This window comes from Chiloscyllium plagiosum, chromosome 19 (assembly GCF_004010195.1).
Source record: "Chiloscyllium plagiosum isolate BGI_BamShark_2017 chromosome 19, ASM401019v2, whole genome shotgun sequence".
Classification (NCBI taxonomy): domain Eukaryota; kingdom Metazoa; phylum Chordata; class Chondrichthyes; order Orectolobiformes; family Hemiscylliidae; genus Chiloscyllium; species Chiloscyllium plagiosum.
In genome coordinates, this window is record NC_057728.1 from 23,068,991 (window position 1) to 23,095,069 (window position 26,079).

A 26,079-nucleotide genomic window follows, 5' to 3' on the forward strand; every position below is an offset into this window, starting at 1 on the left:
AGCAAGGGTAAGTTGCGATGATTGGCAAGTGAATTTGATTGCTATAGAGGATTGAAAATGGAATCCAAAGGAAGACAGGAGGTGAGTTGGTACCACTGAAGGGTGAAGTGAGAATGACATCATGGATGTGATGAGAAAGGTGTTTTTCATCTGTCAGTCAAGATAAGAAAATGAGGGAATAACCAATGATATCAGTAATATAGGCCTGTTATGTGGGTGTTGGCTGACACAGTCCTTACGAAGTTTTTAGTTCGCCGACAATATTTCAAATATCCCTTCAAAACATATACAGTGGCATGTTATTGAGGAAATTCAGCATCACATGGCATTGGACCTGAACATGAACATTTAATAAAGAGTGAACAAAGAAATAGAATACCATTTCTTTCACAATAAAAGTCCCTAACTTCCCTATGACCATTAGTACATGCTAATTAAGAATTGCACCACTATGCAAAGCTCGCTGACTAAGCTAGTGTCAACATATAATGGTGATGCATACATGAATAAAGTAAATCCAATATAAAGTCACATTTAAATTTTAACCTGAGCACTCTTGTTCACTTAATAAGTTTTATATCTTTGACAAATGAATTCAGCAGGAAGGCTTTGGCTGTGATGCAGCACCTTCCTGTTTAACCAGGATGCTTTTTTAGAGATGACCTCTGGTTGCACCATTTTGAAAACTTATGACAGGTTTCACCACTGAAAAGCTTGGGACTCAGGTTTAATTCCACCCTCAGGTCGGTGTGGAGTTTGTACACTCTCCCCATGTCTGCATAGGTTTCCTCCAGGGCCACCAGTTTCCTTCCACCGTCCAAAGATTTGCTGGTTGGCTGGATTGGCCATGTTAAATGTAGGGGTATACAGGTTAGAAGGATTAACCATAGGAAATGCAGGGTTACATGGGTAGGGCAGGAGGATGGGTTTGGGTGGGATGCTCTTTGGAAGATTGGTATGCATTCAATAGGCCTAATGGCCTGCTTCCACACTGTAAGGATTCTATGATCCTATGAAATGGGGAAAAAGCAAAAGAGCAGAAGTGATGCACCCTCCAGTTCTGTTTTCAGGAATGACAGGGCATTGGTAAAACTCTGCCATAAGGGCTGAATTTTCTCAGTCATTTAGTAATAGTTATCTGGGTGTGATTCTAGGATTCCAGCTCTCATTCCCCACATGGTCAGTTTTCAGCAGAATTGGCTTTTTTTCTCTCCTTGCTGGCTGAGAGTTTAGACTGATTCAGGCATGATTTCAACAGGAATTCTATTTTGAAAAATGAAGTAAGTTGTTGACTTTATTTGATTGACATTTTATGTGGTTTTTGTTTGTAATTTCTTTTATCAACACTTCAATTATTTAATGTAGGATTAAGAATTGTAACTCTCCGCAGCATCTGTTGTTCCCACTTAATGTTCTTTATCATTTATACTGTTATTGGGTTGTGAAGCATATTTTCACAAAGAACATTTCTGAATGCATGTTTTTTTTTCACAGCAGTTCCACACTGTTATGATATGGCTCATTGGTTATTTACATAATGCATGCTGAATTAAGGTATGTAAATTTGCAATAGGAGCTATGGGGATTGGGCGGGAGAGGGATGAAGCTTAGAGGACCAAGCTAGTTTTTTTTACGGTTAGGACAAAATTCCAAGGAATCAAGGCAGGCCTTCTAATCTGTGAACCTCAGCACTTGTCTGCTTCTGCAGCTGCCTTGGACCTGCTTCAAGGTCAACACTCCTGACTCCAGCTCAAACTTAAAGTGAAAATAGGATGATTCTGAACCCTTCAAACTGGGACGTGTCTGCCAGATCAGGAAAATTCCCAGCTTTAGCTACACACACCGATAACAAAAATCCAGCCCTAGCAACACTGTAATTTGTCACAATTAGGAGTATGAACCTTGTTCATGCTGCTCCTGAGTCATTACTTGTCAAAGTATTTATTTATTGCTGATCCCCAATTGTTCTTGAACTATTCAGCTCTCTGTGCCATTTTGGAGGACCACATTTCTATGGGACATCACATGTTCATCAGATCAGATGAGGATGGCAGAGTCCCTTTTTCTAAAGGGTATTAGTGGAGCAAATGTATTTTTACAACAATGATTACCTTTTTGCTATTTGCCACTTTTTTAATTCCAAATTTTATCAGATTTAAATTTCATTGAATTTAAATTTTACCATCGACCTTGGTAGGATTTGAACCCATGTGCCTGGGGCTGTAGATTACCAGACCAGTCACATTGGCACTATGCTATCCTTTATAAAAGCACATTGGAGCATCTCGCACCTTCTGTTTGTTTATTCTCATCTATTTAAACATTCACTACAAGGTATTTTTTTACCTATCACTGTTATTAAGTTGGTGAACCAGCTGCATATCCTTGCCAAAGACTTGCCATTCTTTCTATAATATGAGCCCAGGATTCTACCCTATGATCCAACTAACACCTAACCAGTGTTCTGTGATAAAAATGGTGTGTTCCACTTTCATATTATGTATATTCAGTTATGCTGCAGATCGTGACCCCATGTTAAAATGGCTGCAATCCTATTGCACTATGTACCTCTTACAGTATTTAAGTCAAAACCACCCCTCCATCTGAACAGAACACTTACCTCTTCCTCTTTCTTGGAGATCAGAATGAACCCATTGTTATCTATTAAGAAACAATTCAGAGCCTGCATAACAGATTAAAAGTTTTTAATTATGTGGAATGTTTTTGGTAGTTTCTCTGTAAATCATTTAAAGAGTTATTTTCTTCCAGTTTAAAAGATTATTGGATACTTACATCATCGTCACAGCTGATGGGGCATGTACCTTCTATGTTGCTGCACTGGAAAATGAGATGAAGTGAAATACGTAATACACAGGAACATCATATTAAATTAATATTAAAACACCACTCTTTTCAGGACATCTGTTTAGCAAACGTTTCTCCCTTTTGTTATAAACAAGGTGTAAATTATATCAAAATTTCTGATTGACATCATGAGAAAATTGGCCAATGTATAAAAATGAGCATGGTCTTTCCCTGCCCAATTAGATACAAAAGATTCTTCTCTGCTGCCAAAATAAACATTCTTGTATGATCCGCTGGTTGTCAAAATATGCTATTCCTTTAAGAGGTGCACTGCCCCATGAAACAAGCTGTCAATGAATGAAACAAGTAGCTAGAAGTCAGTCTATTTCATTTCAATTGATCGGGGACCAATTTAATGTTTTAATTCTTTGGACATTATTGTCTTAAGGCAAATTCTACCCCTTTCTGTGAAAGCAAGATCTTAACCATAGTAGTTGAATAAGTTATGTTTTTATTTCACTTTCTCCATTATATTTTCTGGATTTTAGAATAAGTCATCTCCCACCATAACTACCTGGATTTTCGACTCGAGCCAGATTCCGTACTGGTCAGGAACACAGGAAATAAAAATTTTAAAAAAAAATTCTTTCAGGATGTGAGTATTACTGGTTAGACTAATATTTATTGCCTACCCCTAATGATGTGAAGATGGTGGTGAGCCACATTTGAACAGCTGCAGTCTATCTGGTGTAGGTATCCACAGTGGTGTTCAGAGGGAGTTCAAGATAAGTTTTTGACCCAATGACAATGAAGGAATGGGAATAATGTTCCAATTCAGGATGGTGTATGCTTCTCTTTGGTATGTGGGCAATAGATGTTTCTAACTTTAGGTCTGATCCTCATACATACTTTTCAACAAAGCAGTTTACTTACATCTGTATCATTAGACTGTACATGGAATAGTGCATGGCAGCAACAAAGAAGAAGAAACATTAGCTCAATCAGTTGTAAGAATCAGGGCAAATATATTTGTACACTTCAATATAAATCTGCATATTCTATTATACTAGCATACATGATCAGACCCGAACATGCACACATTACAAATCACTGAAGATCAAAAAACAATGTTAGCGCAAACCAAGGTATTCCATCAGACTTCAATAGATTTTATCATATAAAATATATTAACATCTGTTGAATGAAGCAACTAAATGAAACCCACCCTGTTGATTATCATGTTCTATATGCAACTAAACTGTGTCTACACCTCACTGCCAGTATTTGGTTTAAGACTATGGTGTACAGGCCTTTCTTGATCTAACACAATAGAGAAAAAACAACTCGATGGTCTAACTAGAAGAGGATCTTATGTTGAAGAAGTAGTTTATTGCATGTTAGCAACTAGCTACAAGTTGCATTTAGATGATAGACATTAATACAGAGACTACAAGGAGGACTTTCTTAGACCGAGACCCGGACAGAGTGAATGTTGGGATGATATTTCCATTGGTAGGGGATACTAGGTCCCAAGGGTACAGCTTTAGAGTAAGGGAAAACCTTTTAGAAAGGAGATAAGGAGAAATTTCTTCAGCCAGAAAGCGGTGAATCTATGGAATTCACTGCCGCAGAAGGACGTGGAGGCCAGGTCATTGAGTCTAATTAAGAAAGAGATAGATAGGTTCTTGATTGTCAAGGAGATCAAGAGTTACAGGGAGAATGGGGATGAGAAACATGATTGAATGGTGGAGCAGACGTGATGGGCTAAATGGACTAATTTCTGCTCCAAGTCTTATCATCTTATGGACTTGGATGTTAGATCTTAATGCCATGGTGAAGAACCATAACTATGGATCACCCATGGATGTATTGAATTTTCTTTAGAAATGTTGCTTGCAGATGTAAATCCAATGGCTCTCTGAGTGAGAAGGTCTGGAATGTCACATCTGATGAGCTGTCAATGAAGCTTAAAAAAGATGGTCTTAAAAAGTGAAATATGCTATTAACTGAGTTGTCAACTCTTGGGAGTTACCTCCGTCTGTAAGCATGATGGGAGAAAAGATAACATTCTGGGTGGATGTTTCATGTCTTTTCCTTTCAAGACTACAAAAGAACAGAGGTTAAAAGCCAATTTAATTCTGGTTTGTAAGTGCTAGTGGGCTGAGATGCTCATGTGTGCCAGAGGGCTGAAGTATTCATGTGTATAAGCCTGGGTTTGAGCACTACTGTGATGTGAAGGTCACAGTCAAAGAACCACCCACTAGTTACTCCTGTGTTGCAGGTAAAGTACTCTCCTTAACTGAGTGCTAGAAGTCAGTTAACCAGTAAGCCAGTCAAAGCAAAGGACTTGTGAAAATGAGGGATAGAAATGGCAAGATTAGGGAACCATGGATGACTAGCTAAGAGGAAAAATGAAGCCTACGTAAGGTCTAGGCAACTGAACATAGACAAAGCCTTGGAAGAATATCGGGAATGTAGGACCAATCTGAAATGAGGAATTAAAAGGACTAAAAGGGGTCATGAGATATCTTTAGCAAACATGGTTAAGGAAAATTCCAAAGTTTTTTCTTCATATTTAAGGAACAAGAGGGTAACTAGAAAAAGGGTTGGTCCACAAGGACAAAGGAGGAAAGTTATGCGTGGAGTCAGAGAAAATGGGTGAGATTCTTAATGAGTGCTTTGAATCAGTATTCACCGAGGAGAGGGACATGCTGGATGTTGATGTTAGGGGTAGATGTTTGATTACTCTAGGTCAAGTCGGTATAAGGAGGGAGGAAGTGTTGGGTATTCTAAAAGGAATTAAGATGGACAAGTCCCCAGGTCCAGACGGGATCTATCCCAGGTTACTGAGGGAGCGATAGAGGAAATAGCTGGGGCCTTAACAGATATCTTTGCAGCATCCTTGAACACAGGTGAGGTCCTAGAGGACTGGAAAATTGCTAATGTTGTCCCCTTGTTTAAGAAGGATAACAGGGATAATCCAGGTAATTATAGACTGGTAAGCCTGACATCAGTAGTAGGGAAGCTGCTAGAGAAGCTACTGTGGGTCAGGATCTATTCCCATTTGGAAGGAAATGGGCTTATCAGTGCCAGGCAACATGTTTTTGTGCAGGGAAGCTCATGTCTTGCCAACTTAATAGAATTCTTCGAGGAAGTGACAAAGTTGACTGATGAGGGCTGTAGATGTCATATACAGAAACTTTAGTAAGGCATTTGATAAGATTCCCCATAGTAGGCTGACGAGGAGGTTGAAGTCATTGGGGTCCAGGGTATACTAGCTAGATGGCTGGGCAACAGGAGACGGAGAGTACTAGTGGAAGGAAATTTCTCAAAATGGAGACCTGTGACCAGTGGTGTTCCACAGGGATCCATGCTGGGACCACTGTTGTTTGTGATAGACATAAATGATCTGAAGGAAGGTATAGGTGATCTGATTAGTAAGTTTACAGGTCACACTAAAATTGGTGGAGTAGCAGGTAGTGAAGGGAACTGACAGAGAATACAGCAGGATATAGATAGATTGGAGAGTTGGGAAAAGAAATAGCACATGGAGTTCAAACCAGGCAAATGCGAGGTGATGCATTTGGAAGATCTAATTCAAGAGCAAACTATACAGTAAATGGAAAAGTCCTGGGGACAGTTGATGAACACAGAAGTCTGGGTATTCAGGTCCATTGATTCCTGAAGGTGGCAACACAGGTCAATAGAGTGGTAAGAAGGCATATGGCATGCTTTCCTTCATCGGACGGGATATTGAGTACAAGAGTTGGCAGTCATGTTACAGTTGTATAAGACTTTGGTTCAGCCACCTTCGGAATACTGGTTACAATTTTGGTCGCCACATTACCAAAAGGATGTGGATGCTTTGGAGAGGAGCAGAGGAGGTTCACCAGAATGTTATCTGGTATGGAGAGTGCTAGCTAAGAAAAGAGGTTGAGTAGATTAGGATTATTTTCATTAGAAAGATGAAGGTTGAGGGGGGCCTGATTGAGGTCTACAAAATCATGAGAGGTATAGACAGGGTGGATAGCAAGAAGCTATTTCCCAGAGTGGGGGACTCAATTACTTGGGGTCACGAGTTCAAAAGGAGAGGGGAAAAGTTTAAGGGAGATATGCGTGGGAAGTTCTTTATGCAGAGGGCAGTGGGTGCCTGGAATGCATTGCCATCGGAGGTGGTAGAGGCAGGCACAATAGCGCCATTTAAGATGTGTCTAGACAGATACATGAATGGGCAGGGAACAAAGGATACAGACCCTTAGAAAACAGGCGACAGGTTTAGATAGAGGATCAGGATCGGTGCAGGACGGCCGAAGGGCCCATTTCTGTGCTGTAATTTTCTGCGAATTTTGTTCTTTGACAAAAGACTCTTAACTAATCTGCAAAGGCAAGATTCCCAAATTATCAATGTTGCACTATCTACTCCTCACACACCACCCATAGGGACTGGTCCATATAGAGTCATAAAGATGTACAGCAAGGAAACAGACCCTTTGGTCCAACTCATCCATGCTGACCACATAACCCAACCTAATGTAGTTCCCATTTGCCAGCTTTTGACCCGTATCCCTCTAAGCCCTTCCTATTCATATATTTATCCAGATGCCTTTTAAATGTTGCAATTGTACTAGCCTCCACCACTTCCTCTGGCAGCTCATTCCATAACCGCACTACCCACTGTTCCTTAGAATACTGTTATATCTTTCCCCCCTCACCCCAAACCTACGCTGTCTGCTTCTGGACTCCCCCACCCCAGGGAAAAGACCTTGAATATTTACCCTATCCATGCCCTTCATGATTTTATAAACATCAAGAAGGTCACCCCTCAGCCTCTGACGCTCCAGAGAAAACAGCCCCAGCCTGTTCAACCTCTCCCTATAGCTCAAATCCTCCAACCCTGGCAACATCCTTGTAAATCTTTTCTGAACCCTTACATGTTTATATCTTGTAACTTTCATCATTTTTTTGGACTCACTTCTTTCTAATTTGTGTTTATAGGTTTTGCATTATTACTTCTTCTTACCTTTAAATAAATTCACTCTTTTATTAAATCAAGTAAGCCACTTAAAGTTGCACCCTTCAATCAAATTCATTGTGTCTGGGAGAAATATATCCATTAGGCAGCCGATTCTTGGAAAATTAACTTTGTTGCAATCAATTGAGTGGATGAGTGGATAAAGAAGGGTAACCAGTTCATTTGTGATTCTTTGGCAATTTGGGAAGCCCATCCTGACTTTAATAACTTCGGGAACCTTGCTCAGGGTCTAGTTGTAACACTTGTTTGTTTGAGCTCCTAGGCCATTCAGGTCACAAGTCCATACCACATCACCATGGTGGGTGGTACTTATTGCACTCATGCAGGGATCTCAGGTTAGTTTCCACAATTTGTTACATTTCCCCAAATTGTTAAACTCCCAGGTGAGGAGGGATGAACTGGCTTCCTATCTTTATTCACCTCATTCTTGGTTAGTGGTAAAAAAGTTAATTGTGGATACCTTTCTCCCCAAATCCAACTGAATTATATTTTAAAATGAACCATTTTAACGAAGCTTCCATTAGTTAACAAAGAGACAGTTTATTAATTTCTAAACCTGATAATTATTAGTAAGTTAACACAGACCCAGAATAGAATTAAGTGATAAGTTCAAAAAGATAAAAGTTTAATAAAAACAAATGTACAGATCAGTCTCTGAATTGTTCAAAAGGAAGAAGGCAGCTTACGTAAGGTGGAGGAAACAAGGATCTAGCACAGCTTTAGAGGATTACAGGCTTGCTAGAAAGGAGCTCAGAAATGGACTGAGGAGAGCCAGGAGGAGGCATGAGAAAGGCTTGGCAGGAAGGATTAGGGAGAACCCAAAGGCATTTTACTCATATGCGAGAAATAAGAGAATGATCAGGGAGAAGGTAGGGCCAATCAGTGCTAGTGTAGGGAACTTGTGTATGGATTCTGAGCAGATAGGGGAAGTCCTAAATTAGTTTTTTGCTTTGGTTTTCATTAACGAAAGGGACCTGGTTGTGAATGAGGACTTTGAGGAGCTGGGAAACAGGCTTGAACAGATCAAGATTGATGAAGTTGATGTATTTGAAATTTTGGCAAATTTATAAAATTGATAAGTCCCCAGGGCCAGACCAGACTTATCCTAGGCTGCTCCAGGAAATGAGAAAGGAGGTTGCTAAGCCGCTGGCGAAGATCTTTGCTTCCTCACTCTCCACAGGAGTCTAACTGGAGGATTGGAAGGAGGCGAATGTTGTTTCTCTTTTCAAGAAAGATAATAGGGAAATCCCTGGTAATTACAGACCAATCAGTCTTATGTCTGTGGTCATCAAGGTTTGGAAAGAATTCTGAGGGATAGGATTTATGACTATTTGGAAAATCTTAGCGTCATTAAAGGCAAAGTTTGTGAGAAGATTTGTAGCTCGGGTGCTCGGTGTTGTGGTTCTGTTCGCCGAGCTGGGAATTTGTGTTGCAGACATTTCGTCCCCTGTCTAGGTGACATCCTCAGTGCTTGGGAGCCTCCTGTGAAGCGCTTCTGTGATCTTTCCTCCGGCATTTGTAGTGGTTTGAATCTGCCGCTTCCAGTTGTCAGTTCCAGCTGTCCGTTGCAGTGGAGGTCGACAATGGTCGAGCAGTGGATGTGGTGTATATGGACTTCAGCAAGGCATTTGATAAGGTTCCCTATGGTAGGCAGTATGGGATACAGGGAGATTTGGCTATCTGGATTCAGAATTAGTTGGCTGACAGAAGGCAGAGAGTGGTAGTATTCTGCCTGGAGGTCAGTATTCTGCCTGGAGGTCAGTGTTGAGTGGGGTCCTGCAGGGCTCTGTTCTTGGGCCTCTGCTCTTTGTTGTTTTTATAAATGACTTGGATGAGGTGGTCGAGGGGTGGGTTAGTACATTTGCAGATGACACAAAGGTTGGAGGTGCCGTTGATAGTATCGAGGGCTATTGCACAGTCAGAATGCAGAGCTGGGCTGAGAAATGGCAGATGGAGTTCAACCTCAACCTGGATAAAGTTATGCATTTTGGAAGGTCAAACTTGAATGCTAAATATAAGATTAAAGACAGGATTCTTGGCAGTGTGGAGGAACAGAGGGATCTTGGTGTTCAAGTACGTAGTTCCCTCAAAGTTGCCACCCAAGTGGATAGGGCTATTAAGAAAGCATATGGTGTTTTGGCTTTCATTAACAGGGGGATCGAGTTTAAGTGCTGCGAGGTTTTGCTACAGCTCTACAAATCCCTGGTGAGACCACACTTGGCATATTGTGTCCAGTTCTGGTTGCCCTACTATAGGAAAGATACAGAGGCTTTGGAGAAAGTGCAGAGATGGTTTACCAGGAAGCTGCTGGAACTGGAGGGCTTGTCTTATGAAGAGAGGTTGACTAAGCTCTGACTTTTCTCTCTGGAGAGAAGGAGGAAGAGAGGTGACCTGATCGAGGTATACAAGGTAACGAGAGGCATAGATACAGTCAATAGCCAGAGACTTTTCCCCAGGGCAGGACTGACTGGCATGAGGGGTCATAGTTTTAAGATAGTTGGAGGAAGGTATAGAGGAGACATCAGATGTAGGTTCTTTTCACAGAGAATTGTGAATGCATAGAATGTGTGGCCAGCGGTGGTGGTGGAAGCAGAGTCATTAGGCATATTTAAGCAACTGCTGGACATACACATGGACAGCAGTGAATTGAGGAATGCATAGATTAGGTTATTTTGTTTTACATTAGGATTAATTCTTGGCACAACATCGTGGGCCAAAGGGCCTGTTCTGTGCTGTACTTTTCTATGTTCTGTGTTCTATGTTCATTAAGTTGAATAGTTGGCTAGTTGAATACAATGGCTCTTGCAGTGGAGGTATTTATGTTAGTACTTGAACAGTTGGTTTCATGACCCTAAGTTTTGAAAATTGTTTAAGATTCTTAGTTTTGAATCCTTTTGTCAAATATTGACTTTCAGCATTCAGACTGAGAGAGAATCCCATTTCCTTATGTCCGTCTGCTAGTTAGCTGACTTTCAGCATTCAGAGGGAGAGACTCTGTACTGCAACATAGGAGTAACTATGGAATAGTTCTTCAACTGTGACCTTCACAGCATGCTACTGCTTGAATTCAGGCTGCACTGATGGCTGTGGCTTCTCAGATTTCATTATGAGGTCTGAATATTGGGACTAATTCAGGCTACAAGGTCCAAAAAATGGGCTCTTACAATTTCCTAGGTTTGTGTATAAGATTTACAATGTGAGAATTGATTACTGAGACAATTGTGTCTCAAAAGAAGGGTGTTATTTTGATTATTCATACTTTTTTCCTCATCTTGTAAGATCTGGAGAAGAAGATGTAATTTGGATATTGCTGCTTTTCTTGTAGTTGGTTCTGTAATTTAAATAACATTGGTGAGAGGACTGATGTGGTCCAAAGCAAGTTGTCGATGCCCTGTATATTTCAGTCAGGGTTTTTGCTTTTATGCCTGGGGAGAGAAACTCCCACTCTGCAGTGCTGTAACCATTACTGCACATCACAGGATCAACCTTATTAACTCATGCACAAAACGGTATCAAATTACAAGGACCTGTTCCCATGGAAACAACTGCTTTTCAAAAGCTAATGTGCTGCATGCCTTAAAGGAGACCTCTATTACCTTTCTTTAGCAACATAGCTTTCCTCTAGTAAGATAGTCTTATAATTACTGGAAAAAAGTCTTACAAAACAGGAATTTAATTCGGTTACTTCTGTGATTTATGTAAATTTCAGGGATTTGAACATGGAAGGTTTTATTTGAGTTACAAATGAACAAATATTCAGCAAATTCTTTTTAAATTCTTCCTTATTTACTCTGTTTAAAATATAGTTAACACATCTTAAAATAACAGAGCAAGTAATTACATTGCATTGTGTTAAGTTTTGTGAGCAAAGAATTATAGGATTATGTTTGTCAGCCCTCAAGACAGTCCTCCATTCAGTGAGTTTATGGGTGAGCAGTATCTTTAACTCCCAATGCACTCACCTTGGCTTCATATTCCTAAATGAACATGCTTGTTAAAAAAATCATCAATCTCAAACTTAAAATGAGTAATTTAGTATCAAATGTAGTAATTAATTATTTAACCACTTTTTTGTGGGAGATAGGGTGAAACTTTGTGTCAAACAATGCTAAATTTCACTCAAATAATCTGCCTCTGATTTTAAGGTTATGTTCCCTGGTCCTAGGCACTCCACCAGGGGACATAAATGGTTTTCTTTACATACTGTATCAATTATTTTCAAAATCTTAAACGCTTCAATTAAAACACTACTCAATCTTCATATTCCAGAAAAGCAAGATTTGTTTATATAGTCTCGGCTCTGAGTGAGCTTTGGTTATATTCTAGTGCTCAGAGTTGTACACAATTCTTACAGTGGTCGAACAAAGGCTTTGTATTGCTGCAACAAAACTTTTTCCTCTATCTAGATAGCCTTAAAGGAATAAAAACTAACATTTCATTGCCCTTTTTTGTATTGTTTTCATTCCTGATTAACACATTTTTGTGATCTGTTTACTTGAAATCCTGAGTCTTTTTGGACCTTCACTGTTCCTCACTTCTCACCATTTAAAAAAATATTCAGATAGATTCTTATGTTTGCCAAAATGGATGATCTCACACTTATATTTTGCCGCAGTCATGCTCACTCACTTAATTCATCAATGTCCATTTGCAATTTTATGCTCCATCTCCATTAATTAGTATTCTACTAATCTTTTTGTCATTGGCAAACTTGATTATATTATCCTTTATCAGACAGATATTTTAAGCATGGTGAGCAAAACAAGTTTAAGTATTGTAAGAAATTCCATATTAATGTATACAATTAGCAAAGTGTTAGGTACCAGTATATAATATAATAACATATATTAATACGTCATGGGATAGTTTCAAATTTTTGGTGTAAAAATGCACAATTGAAATGTGAAATGTTTTAAAACAAGCACTATAATTACAAAGATTATGTATGCATGATCATCATGTCATACATTGAATAACCCACTCCCTGTCACATAACTTCAACTCAAATAATTTGTCTAACAAATATATGCAAGTCTGTTAAAAAGAATAGATTCCATAGAAGTAGATAAAGTTTTGAATAAATAATTCTTCTTTCTGCTTTGTTTGATGGGTTCTCATGGTCTGAATGCAGTGAATATTCGGAACAAAAGCCCAATAAAGGCTCTAAGAATTATTTGCTGTGTTGTTTCACTGTGTGGTTGATTTGTTATTCTACAAAGATCCTGACATTGCATAGTACAAAATGAGAAAAATCTATTCACCCATCAAGCATGCTGCTTCCATAAATTTATTTATGACTGTTAATAAAAATTAACAGGAATTCTCAGATGTTTTCTTATTTTCTCACAGCTTAACAAGGAATTCCAAAGAAACTTGGTGCATCAATAGGCAACCAAAGTAGTTTCTGAGCCAAAATTAAATGACAATGTCCTGTCTCTGACAACTATATGGATTCAGATTAAAATGAATTTAGGATAGCATTGAGGGCAGAGAAGAAGCTAAGTAAAATACAATTCATAGAAAATAACCTGAGAAATCTCTTATCAGCTAAAATTTCAGACTTTACCTGCTGTGTAGCCATCCAGAATTTCTGTCGCATTAATGAGAGATTAATCTGCACGCCAACAGCTGGAAGAAAAGATGAAATAATTAACCTTATGTTTGAATAAACTAATTGCCTCATTTTCTGGAATGATTTCAAAATACAAGGAGTCTCAGAGTGAAAGAATTAATCCACACTTGGGAAAAGGGGTGGTGAGAGAAATCTTGATGATTCAATAAATGTATATTAAAGCTGTGTTTCTTGTACAGTCATGGGACATACATTCTCCTTGTGCCTTGTTCACATAAACATTGGCATGTTGTTATATCCTGATGTAAAAATTATTTCAGTTAGGCAAACTATTACCTCATGGGAAAGGGCTGTTTGCCACTTACTGTAATAATGCAGCTGAACACAAGTAAACCAGGAGAAAGCTTGCAAAAGGTCAAAATTGAAAGATTGCAATTGCATAATCCACCATCTGTAGACTGCCTGATCACCATTGAGCAATTGCCTACATGAAACAGGACTTGGATAATATTCAGACATTTTTTTGCAACTCAAAATGTGAGGTGATAACCATGGGCCAGAAATGAGAATGTCTCTTAATATTCAATGGCATTACCAGCACTGAATCCCCCATCTGCGAGTTATCTTGGACAAAAACCTAAATGGATCAGTTAAATCAGTTATATGTGCAGGTCAGACAGTTAATTAATCATGAAACTAGGCTCTTGAGTGTACTTCTCCCAGAATTGCACAGAGAGGGGAAGCATTCACCACTGCCAGGACCTCCTACCGTTCTTGCTGTGGGTACCATATTTAAAGCTCAGCAACACATCATTCAGGAACTACAAAAACTGGCTCTGACATTGTGGTGTCTGTTGGTTACCGTGGAGGACACGAGATCCAGAGGAAAGGAAAGCTTTCTCTCTGCTTCACAGACAAATATTCAGAGGTTTTGGTGGATGAGCCTGGAGAGGAGATTTGTCCTTTTACCTGTAGGTTGCCACATAAGACCTTAACTCCAAATCAAGCCAAACTGGAGGCAAATTTCAACTAGGTAAGTGTTGTGACCCAGGTGAAGCATGATGTTCAGTCGCACAGTTGCTGGTTAATGTCATTCTGCACTTGCCAAGAGTAAGTGTAATATTGTGTCTGTTACCTCAAATTCACACTCACTCCAACTTTGCTACTGCACACGCCTGTCATCAAGGCTATGGTCTCAAATATTGCCTGCATCATGTCAACTCAACAACACATCTACTTTAGACTCCCAAGCTATTAACCTTTCCTACTTACTCACTGGAAACGCCTCACCATTAAGTGCTCTTCAATCCACTTTTATCATAACCAATCCTTGCCTTTGTCAGATAGCAGGAAAGATTGATCCACTTCCAGACTGATGTCTCCACAGTACTTTGACTGATCTACTGCAAATGTAATTCTTAGACTGAGTGGAGAAAGTGTGACCCAATCCTTGGACTGCAAGAACATAGATCCTGAAAATCTATTTGGGCCAAGCAACTGACAATGTAGCCAACCCCAGGGATTGGAATCGGATGTTGCTTTGACTGATTGTGACTGTACCTGTCAAACTGCAGGAATTATCCAATGCTGCACAACAGGAAAATCGAGTGCAACATGGACTGAAGCACAACTAAATTCCACCCAGCTGTACACACCTGTCAGTCCCCCGATAGTTCTGAAATAAAGGCAATCATTCCATTTTATCACCACACAGGCCTCTTTATTTATTGCCATCTACAAATTAGCAGGAACCTGACAATATAAGAGATGCAGTGAGCTATCTTCAAGCCCTCTAGAGGGAGTACTTTAATTCCTTTTCAGTTTGCAGAAATAAATACCTAAGACAATTTCATGGTAACTTCTGAGGACAAATGATCTTGTCCTTATAGAATTGCATTTTTGAAGGTGATGACATTAAAACAATATATTTCAAAGATTGAGTGATTTAGTTGAGATCTTTGGGATTATACTATAAAAAGTGGCAAAACTGACCTTTCAGTCTCAAGGACTGAAGGATCAATAAGACACAAGTTTAAAAATATAAAAAAAAGCCAGGTAAAATGTTTTCAACTGCAAAGCAGGAATGAAAGACTTGAATTTATAGGTTATCCCTATGTTACAACAGATCCCTGGAGCAGGTGGGACTTGAACCAGGGTCTTCTAGCACAGTAATGGGAGTACTACCACTGTGCCAATGTTCCCTCTAAGCTTCATGGCTGTGTGCATATTGCATTTGCTGTTTCCATGATGATCACACATCCGCCTACGTGGATCACACATTTCTAATTCCAGAAGTCACTGCTGCAAACTGACCTTGGAGGCTCACATGAAAAATAAAGTTAGAGAGAATGCTGCACTGTGTCACAAAAACTTCTAGACTTGAATTTATATAATGCTCTTAATGATCTTAGGACATCTCAAGGAACATTACAGCCAAGGAAGTACTTTTGAATTGCAGTGGCATGGTAATTTGCAAGAAATAGTGCAATAAATTTGTGCCAACAAATTCCCACAAACAATAATGTGTTAATGACTAGATAATATGCTTTTTAATAATGACTGAGGGTGAAACATTGACCAAGACACTGAGGATAACACCCCTGCTCCTTTTTTTTCAAAATAGTGTCAGGATTTAAGTGATAAATGCTCAGGGAAGACAAAAAGTAAATTTTTGTTATATTGTAAGAGACACAAGAGTCGATGTACATGCAGCAAGGCTCTGAAAACAGCAATGAAATACATAGCCAGAGAATCTGTTTTTCTGATTTTGGTGGAGACACGCCAGCAGAAATTGCTTGCTTCCTCAAAATAGTGTCATAGGATCTTTTACACACGAGAGGGCAGGCAAAGCCTTTAAAATGTCACTCGAAAACAAATATCTCTGGAAATGTAGCAGTCCCTCAGTACTCCACTGGAGTGTTAGCCTAGACTTTTCTTGAAATCCTTGGCGTGGAACTCAAACGCACAAGACTTTGAGGAGAGAGTGCTATCACTTAGCTATGTCTGACAACTATTGAAACTGTTTCAAAAGATGTTGTGAAACTTGCAAGGATTCAGAAAAGAATTACAAGGATGTTGCCAGGGTTGAAAAGTTTGAGCTATAGGAAGAAGCGGAATAGAACGGGGCTATTTTCCACAGAGCATCAGAGGCTGAGGGGTGACTTCATAGATGGTTATAAACATTATGAGGGGAATGGATAGGATGAATAGCCAAGGTCTTTTCCCCAGGGTAGTGGAGTCCAAAACTAGAGGACATAGGTTTAGGGTGAGAGGGGAAAGATTGAAAAGGGACCTAAGGGGCAACTTTTTCATGCAGAGAGTGGTGCGTGTACGGAATGAGTTGCCAGAAGAAGTGGTGGAGGCTGGTACAATTACAACATTTAAAAGGCATCTGGATGGATATATGAATAGGAAGGGTTTAGAGGAATATGAGGCAAATGCTGGCAAATGGGACTAGATTAATTTAGGATATCTGGGCAGCATGGATGAGTTGGACCGAAGAATCTGTTTTTATGGTGTACAGCTCTATGACTCTAAATGAGTAAAAATGCAAGTTGTCAGATATATAAGAGAAGCAAGAAGGGGTTATTATTGGTCAAGTGGGATTAATCTATGCAAAATAGGAGCTTTTTGGTTCTTCTTATTCTTTTCCTGCTCCCAAAGGTTCTTGTCTTCATTTTAATAGGAGAATTAACTATCACAAGAAATTCCAGTAGCAGAATAGTTAGGCAGAGCAAGTTGGGCTGTTAATGACTAACTCAATAGGAAATCTGTATTCAAATCTCTTAAAAGGAAGGAGAACGTTAAACATAGCAGTGATGTTGTCTCGCACCTTAGAATTTGAGAATAAGATCCATAGAAATTGTGGTTATATTTTCCTGGTTCTATGTGAAGTATTTAGCTCAAACAAAGGCATTTTATTTAATGAACATTGAGTATTTTGTTTTAAAAATGTGCAATTGTTACTTTTTGACAGAGTTTATGATAAGGAAATGCAGAATATTGTGTTATATGGGACATTTAGCTTCTCATAATATCACTGCATCCAGATGGATACGATATTTTCGAAAGTGCTTTTGCTGTTCTCTCTTCAAATGCTCCTTACAACTAACCATTCACAACTTGGTGAGACTCAGCTGTTAAGACTAGGAAAAAATATAAAATTGATGTTGAAATCCATCAAAAGATTTGAGGTGTGAAATCAAAACAGATCAATTAGTTCAATCTTGCCTTGGTTCATGAGTGCATGTTATGTAATCATATTTATTAAATTCATCAGTGATTTGATTTAATTTATTGCAGTCACATGTACCTAATCACTGGTGTTGCGAAACATGAATAAGGCTATTTCCCAATTTTGGAAATCTAAGCATGTCACCTCTGCCTGTGCTCACTGCCCATATTTTTGACCCATTGAGATTGGATAGTCAGGAATCAGATTTCCTAATTCCTGAAACAGTATCGGAGAAATACAAGTGGCTGATTGAAAGCTTGCTTTACTTCACTAAGTCTCAGTCTAGATTTCTGTGTTGCTGCTACTCCCCCTAATCATCGCTACTCTCTCCTCATCTCTCCAAGCCCTCCCTGCTCCCGCAATGAATCCTCTATAGCTAGTCGACTAGTATCCACTACGTAAAGACATCAGGTGCTGTGTAGTAGCAACGGAAAGTCCTTGACATGGACATGAAAAAAATACATTGTTAACAGTCTAATAGAGTTGTTACAAAAGAACAACCACCATACTTGAAATGCTGTAGAACAAATTAAACAAAACACTCAAATTGTTGCTTAGTTGTAAAAACAAACAGGCACCTAACTGTACCAAACAGAGATAATACTTTAAAACTGTCAATCAAACTTGCATACCAAAGTAGATGCTGCTTAAGCTTTTGAAACTAAGTTAAGCTTTCATAATGGCTCAGTTGTCAAAAAGAGCTTTTGGAACTGAAGATAATATCATCAATTGAAAAAGAGAAATAACTAAAAATCTGATTTTTCACAGTTGTAATGAATGGTCTGCTAATCAGTACAACTCAAGAACAGATAGGTGGTTTTGTTCTCCAAGTACATGATGCAAATTACTTTCTTTTCAAATTGAAAATACCATAGTCATGTAAATCACTTCAAATTATTAAACTGGAGTTCCCAAGCATGTTTTCTCCAATTCTGAATAATAATATTAATAACATTTTTCCCATTGAAAAATGAGAAAACCCCAGCCCAAATTATTTCAGTTGTTTATACATAATTCATTTGGAGATTTGGAAAGTATAAATGGAATGTGAGTATGAAGTCAATCTGGTTTCCTTTATGTAAACTGTAAAATACTGACCAAGGCTTTGCCAAGTAATCTTTACATAGTTGTATTCCATTTCTTCCCAGTCACGTGAAGCAACTTTGTGATTTTCATTGTCATGTCTCAAGATCAGTGCCAGGGTCACCGGCAGTGATGCCTTCTTGGCATCAGTAGGCATCTAAATTTGTTAGATATTTCCATTCTGCAGTTTTAGCTTTGAACCTTTACTTTTGTGGCTTCTATCCTCAGAAAAAAATACCTTGTGTGTTTGAGCCAGAAAGAACAATCGGCTGGCAACTTGCATTGTGCCTGATAACTGCATGCCCAGATTGTAAAGGCTAACACCAGTCTAAAATAGTTTACTGTGCAAATGAGGAATTTCAGGCTAGAGTAAATTTGACAAAGTTAGCAATAATTGCAACCATACATCTAAGGTGGGAAGTTCCTTTAGATAGACTACAGAGGGCTTAGCCAGTGATGCTGAACAATTAATATTCAAATATTTAACCTGACCATGTAATACTTCCTTCACCCCTTTTAGCATATATAACCTATATATTTCAAATTACATTTGAATATTGGACAGTAGCATTGTGTTTAGATGCATTAATACTTATGTACTAATAGTTGTAAAATATAATTTAAAGTGCCATTGGCTTTATTGCGAAACAAGTTAATAATTTTTTATTTGCCTCAGATTTCTGCCCAAAGGTAGACCTGATTCACTGCACACACATAGGGTAAGGGGTTCGGTTCTGATTTGCTGTGACAATGTGCATTTTTACATGTATATTGTATTTTAGAGGTATGATTAGTAATGGTATTAGCTCCAATTTTCTTTCATTGCAAAGCTGAGTAGGAATATTTTTCCCACTCTTACTGCCTGACACTGCTACATTTTGGGTGAAATGTAGACTGACACTGAATTTGTTCTCGTATGAATGCGAATTTCTGGAATATCATGATCTGGAGTTAGACCTGTATGTAGGTCTTCTGCCTTGGAGATGCTACTCACAAGATCTCCACATTATTCAAATTATAGCTATGTTAATACATTTCTTAAAGAGTAAATTGTAATACACTCCTGATGCTATGTTCTTCATAAGATTAGTCTCAGCATATTAAAATAAATAAATAATTTACGTGTATACTTTTAGTGTGAATCCACTTCATTAGAACACTTCTGTTTCCCAAGATTCCATCCCTAAAAGCTTTTTAAAATGATACTGACTTTTGGTGTAGGAAGATTAGATTAATTTGATTGCATCTATGCCAATCATTCCTATCAGGTTTTCTTTGTGGCAATTTAATTGGTTGAGTTGTGTAATCTAAAAACTCTTTCTCACATGATTCGTGACATAGAATAGATGTCAGAAGCTTCTCAGAATACTAAATTGAACTAGTCAGCTATAACAAAAACAACTTGCACTTTTTTAGTATTTTTAACATTACAAATCTTCCCAAGGTGATTTGTGACACATGGTTACAGATAATGGGTCACATAAGAAGATATTAGATGACCATGCTTGGTCAAATATGTAGGTTGTCAAGAGTTGCTTAAAGCAGGAAAGTGAGGGAGAGAGGTAACAGATTTAGGGAGGAGATTCCACAGTTTAGGCCCTTCGCAGTTTAAGAGGTGGCCACCAGTGGTAGAATGATTAAAATCAGGAAAGCTCAAGAGGTTGGGAAATGCTGAGTAATAAATATTTAATTGAGTTGCCTGAAATGTGTTTAAAGATATTTAAAGCGGGTCCCTGGGGATGAAACAGTATTTACAGTTTCTGGGATATGTAATGAATTATGCATTCATATGAAATGCAAACACACAGGCTGCATTGAGGTTATACAAAAAATAATTATTTATTCCATTGGCTCAGATCTTTCCAAATATGATCAAAGAAGCTAAACGCCAAAGATTGAAATATTTACAGTGGACATTTCTGACAGACACTCCAGATCCATCAGGATATTGCCAAGAGATTAATTCCTGACCTTTAAATCAGCTAGATAGAGTTCAGTGTTTCATACACTGATTTTCATTTGTCAAATTAGGCAGCTAAAGACTTTCAGCAAACTACAAAAGGTTTTATTGCGAATCTATAGTATAGCCCTGACATCAGTTTCCACCTTTCATTGTTCAAATTTTAACATGTCACTGGGGTAGAACTCAGCTCTTTATTAATATTAAACCAATCAGAATCTCTAAATAGCAAATAAAAAACATTGTCAAGGAAGAGCTGTTTAACAAGAACAGAAATAAAAAACTAGAAATGAAAAAAAGCAGGACAATTAAGTGGGGATAAATCAAAATGGTTTTGAGAGGGAGATAATGCACCCCCAGTCCCTGCCTCTTACAGAGAAAAGGTGTAAGGATAGCAGAAGGCACAGTGTGCTCCCTCTCTAATGTCACTTGGCTGTGGATGTAAATGCAAACGAGAGGAAAAGAACTCATATTTTTGTGTTTATACAATAAACCAACCATCAAATTAACAAAGCACCTAAAAGATACTGCTGACAACAATAAAAATCAAACAAAACAAATAGAGAGACGGGATGAACTAAGTCAAAACAGTCTTTGAGGGTTGGACCCCCAACCCACATGACATACTGGTGGACAGCACAGGCATGGGCATAACTATGAAAGAGAGGCAAATAACTCCATTTTATTTTAAAGTACAAAATAGACTCATGACAGAATTTCCAAATCTCAAAATTAACAAAATTATTAATGCTGTCATCAAGGGAAAGCTCAACTTTTCCTTGGTCGCTCACCACTAAATCATCCATTAGATTAATTTAACAGTTAACAAAATGACGAGCACTGTCAGAGGCAAGGCAGAGAGCTCAAGTTTTTTTTATTGTAAACCTACCAAACAAAGCACACAGTTAACAAATTGGGTCAAGTAATATATTAAGACATCAGCTCTATATTTTTATAAACATCACCAGATCATCCAGATAGAAACAAATTATCATTCCCAAATCAAAATAGGTAGAGCTTTTACATTCTTTGACCCTGTTTTTTATTTTGCTTTGTCCATGGTTAATAAACAGTTTAGCCAATCCATGCACCAAACTGTTGTGGGACAGCCACTATCTCATATGGCACAACTAAGATACTCATGGACCAACATACATTTTCAGCTACCAGCACAATATTTTCTTGTTGTTTATACTGATCATATTCATCCTTGGAACCACTTGTATTGAGAGTTGCTTCAGACACTTGGTTCCTGATTCTTAGACAATTCCTGACAGTGACATTAACAGTCACACTGGTAACACCTATTAATTGTTCCCATGGATTTAAGGAAATCATTTGTTGATAGCTATCACTTTAAACCTGTATTTTCCTTTTTCCTTTGATTTAACAATCTCTTTCAGCAATTCCATACTTATATAGGTGCCTGAGAGTTAGTAATTAGAGTCTTCTATTCTCTGTATCACTGCAGAACTCTCAACATAGAATCATAGAGTCATAGAGATGTACAGCACGGAAACAGACCCTTCGGTCCAACCCGTCCATGCCGACCAGATATCCCAACCCAATCTAGTCCCACTTGCCAGCACCCGGCCCATATCCCTCCAAACCCTTTCTATTCATATACCCATCCAAATGCCTCTTAAATGTTGCAATTGTACCAGCCTCCACCACATCCTCTGGCAGCTCATTCCATACACGTACTATCCTCTGCGTGAAAAAGTTGCCCCTTAGGTCTCTTTTATATCTTTCCCCTCTCACCCTAAATCTATGCAAACATGACATGTGAAAGTAGCAAGAAATGTTTTCTTTTAAGGCAGAGCCATTTGTTCAAAAATAGAGTCATTGCCAAAAGATTGGAAACCTATCAAACCAAAGATCTGAGATTTGTGTGCAATCTAATAGTTAAATTTAAAGATCACTACAGACTGTAAAATTTCTAGATTGAATTTCTTTTGCCTTTTCTATAACCTCTCAAATTCAATGATACATCCTTCCAATGGACTGATTGTCCATCTCATTACAAATTTACCTTGATAGGCTTCCAACAACACATACTTTTTGTAAACTCTGTCCATGAATCATATTAGAATTTTCCAATCCTGATCAGTATCTAGATCAACTACATCAAGTTCTGAAAATATTTAACTCCTAACTTTCTGGGAAGGATAAAGCAAAAGCCATGCTTTGTTCCTTCTTGGTTTGAGAAGAGACCAGAGCCCACACCTCCACTTCATTCTTCCATGACACATCTAGCCCCAACTCCAAAAACACATTTTGTGACCCGACAGTATGACTCAACTATTTCACTTTAAAAAGCCACTGGGACTTTTGCTTCCATCAGAAACAGGGATTCCTTCTGCATCCTTGATCATCCCGCACCTGAAGTGATCAAATTTAATTTTCTTTTATCATGTTTCATTCACTAATATCCATACATTTTGTTAGGCAACAAAGGGCTTTCAGAAGCTCAAATCTATGATATAGTTCTTACATCAGTTTGCACCATTCCCTTCTGTACCGTTTCCTTGTTCTTAAGCCAATTCCTTACCATGGAAGAACTGAAGTCCGAGATTTTCTAATTATACCATTGGAAGCAGGTGGGACTTGAACCCATATCTTCCAGCTTAGAGGAAGGAAGAACCAAATTTATTTTTTCTTCTTTTTGCCATTATTTTATCTGGGTACGTTAGCACATACAACCAAATAACTTTTCCCATCACCAGTAAATCACCAATGGAATTTTTCATCTATTAACCAACAGCAGTAAATCAGCTGTGTTTCCAATTGTTCAAATTAAACAACTGAACTGTTACTTTCTCCTCCCTTTGGCTTCTCAGTTTATTGATGCTTCTAAAGCATTCCTCCAAGGTCTCCAGGTGCTGTTTGCCTATTCTAATACCTCATTTGATTCTCCAGCCATCATCTGAGACTCTGGGTTACCATATCCTTGGATTTTACCATGCTGCAAGTTCTAAGCCTATGCTTCCTTGCATTGATGTTGCTCTCTGCCCCTCTTTCTCTTCATGGCTTCATGGTCCTGTCCCATTTTTAGCCACACTTTGGGCAGTAGACTCCGCTCCATTTATAGCCTACACTCTGGGCATCAGGTTCAGGCCTGGACACATTTGTTCCCTCTGCAGACATCAGATCAGTCCTCCTGGGAGTCAACCCAAGGAAAGCAATGGGCCTGGACAGTGACCCTGGCCAAGCATCTAGATCCTATGCAGACCAATTGGTGGATGTATTCACTGACATCTTCAACCTCTCCCTCCTGCAAGCCGAAGTCCCCACCTGCTTCAAGAAGACCACCATCATCCCCGTACCTAAGAAAGCACATACAATGTGCCTTAATGACTACCACCCATTGACTCTGAACTGAATAATGAGGTGCTTTGAGAGGCTGGTCATGGCCCACATCAACTCCAGTCTCCCAGCCTACCTCAATCCCCTACAATTTACCTATCAATGTAACAGCTCCACAGCGGATGCAATATTCCTAGTCCTGCACTCATCCCTGGAACATCTGAACAACAAGGACACTTACGTCAGACTCCTTCTCATTGACTACAGCTCCACCTTCAACACCATTATCCCCTCCAGATTGATCTCAAAACTCTGTGACCTTGGTCTTGGCTCCGCCATCTGCAACTGGATCATCAGCTTCCTGACCCACAGACCACAATCAGGGAAGATAGGTAACTACACCTCTTCCACAATAACACTGGAGCACCACCACCCCAACTCCTCCCCCTTCCACCCAAGGATGTGTCCTCAGCTCCCTAATGTACTCCCTGTACATCTGCAAGTGTGTTGCCAAATTCTAAAAGTACGCTATCTATAAGTTTGCTGGTGACAGTGCGATAGTAGGACATCTAACAATGCTGAGTCAAAATACAGAAGGGAAATAGAGGACTTGGTGATCTGGTGCAATGAGAACAACCTCTCTCTCAACGTTGGCAAGATGAAAGAACTGATTATTGACTTCAGAAAGAAAGGAGGAAAACACGCCCTCGTCTACATCAATGGAGCTGAGGCTGAGAGGGTGGAGAACATCAAGTTACTCAGAGTGATGATAACTGACGCCCTGTCCTGGACTTCGCACGTATTGCAACGGTCAAGAGGACATGACAATGCCTCTTCTTCCTCAGGCATCTCAGGAAATTTGGTATGTTCATAACGACCCTCACCAATTTCTACAGGTACACCATTGAAAGCATACTGCCCGGTTGCATAACAGCCTGGTACAAAGCACTACAGAGGGCGGTGTGCACAGCTCAGTCCATCATGGGAGCCAAACTTCCATCCATGGACTCTACTTACACAGCTCGCTGCTACGGAAAGGCTATTAACATCATCAGGTACCCTTTGCACCCCAGTAACTACCTCCTACTTCCTCTTCCGTTAGGCAGAAGATACAGAAACCTGAACACAGGCACCAGCAGATTCAGAGACAGCTTCTTCCTGGCCGTTATTAGACTATTGAATGCATTCTCTCGCCTCAAATAATGCTGATCGTGCTAATGTTGATCTCTCTTATATGCCCTGCGTAATGTTACCTGTTTGCCTCCATCTACACCTTTTGTTCTGTACATCCTCACTTATTATGATCTGCATGTACTGCTTGTAAACAAAGCTTTTCACTGTACTTCAGTACAAGTGAAAGTAAATAAACAAATAAATCATTTATAGCCCACACTCTGGGCATGAAGCTCTGCCCCATTTATAGCCCACACTCTGGGCATCAGGCTGTCTCCCACTTAAAGCCCACACTGGGAGTATCAGGTTCACCATTTTTCAGTCTGTGTTATGGGCAAATGTTTCAGCCTATGCTCTGTGTCAGGATGTGCCCTTTCCAAGATGTGCTCCAGGCATTAGTTATACCCCTACCTTGCCAAGAACATCACTTTGATGATCAAGCCACAATGTCTCCTCACCTACACTGTGCAAAATCAACTGACTTGGTGCCAAAGCCAAACGTGAGCCCATAAGATCATTTAATATTGGAGCAGAAGTAGAACATGTGGCCAATTGAGTTCATTTTGCTATTCAATGAAATCGTGGCTGATCTGATAATCCTAAAGTCCACTCTCCTGCCTTATTTCCATAAACCTTCATTCCCTTATTCTACATAAATCGGTCTCTCACAGCATTGAAGATACTTAACAATTCAGCCTTGACAGCCATCTGTGATAAAGAATTCCTCAGATTCTCCACCAGCTGAGTGCAAAAAACCTTCTTCCCCATCTCTGTCTTAGATGGGCAACTCCTCACTCTGACCGTATGCCCTTTGGACCTAGACTACCTCTTAATAGGAAACAATCTTTCTGCTTCTAAGCTGTCATACCTATTAAGAATTCTACATGTTTCAATAAGGTCTCTTTCCTTCTTGT

General features: G+C 39.2%; 1 protein-coding gene across 10 annotated transcripts in view; it reads right to left on the reverse strand.

The window, feature by feature from the left end:
• LOC122559589 (voltage-dependent calcium channel subunit alpha-2/delta-4-like) overlaps window positions 1-26,079 on the reverse strand; it is a 483,398-nt gene that overhangs the window by 94,242 nt on the left and 363,077 nt on the right. For 6 of the 10 annotated variants that reach the window (XM_043709324.1, XM_043709327.1, XM_043709321.1 and 3 more), the window contains 4 exons: window positions 13,404-13,465; window positions 3,739-3,753; window positions 2,794-2,838; window positions 2,621-2,683 (listed from right to left, as the gene is read on the reverse strand). In XM_043709324.1, coding sequence (XP_043565259.1) covers window positions 2,621-2,683; window positions 2,794-2,838; window positions 3,739-3,753; window positions 13,404-13,465 — 185 coding nt within the window. The remainder of the gene's footprint in view (window positions 1-2,620; window positions 2,684-2,793; window positions 2,839-3,738; window positions 3,754-13,403; window positions 13,466-26,079) is intronic. The other 4 variants (XM_043709323.1, XM_043709325.1, XM_043709326.1 and 1 more) reach the window with 3 other exon arrangements.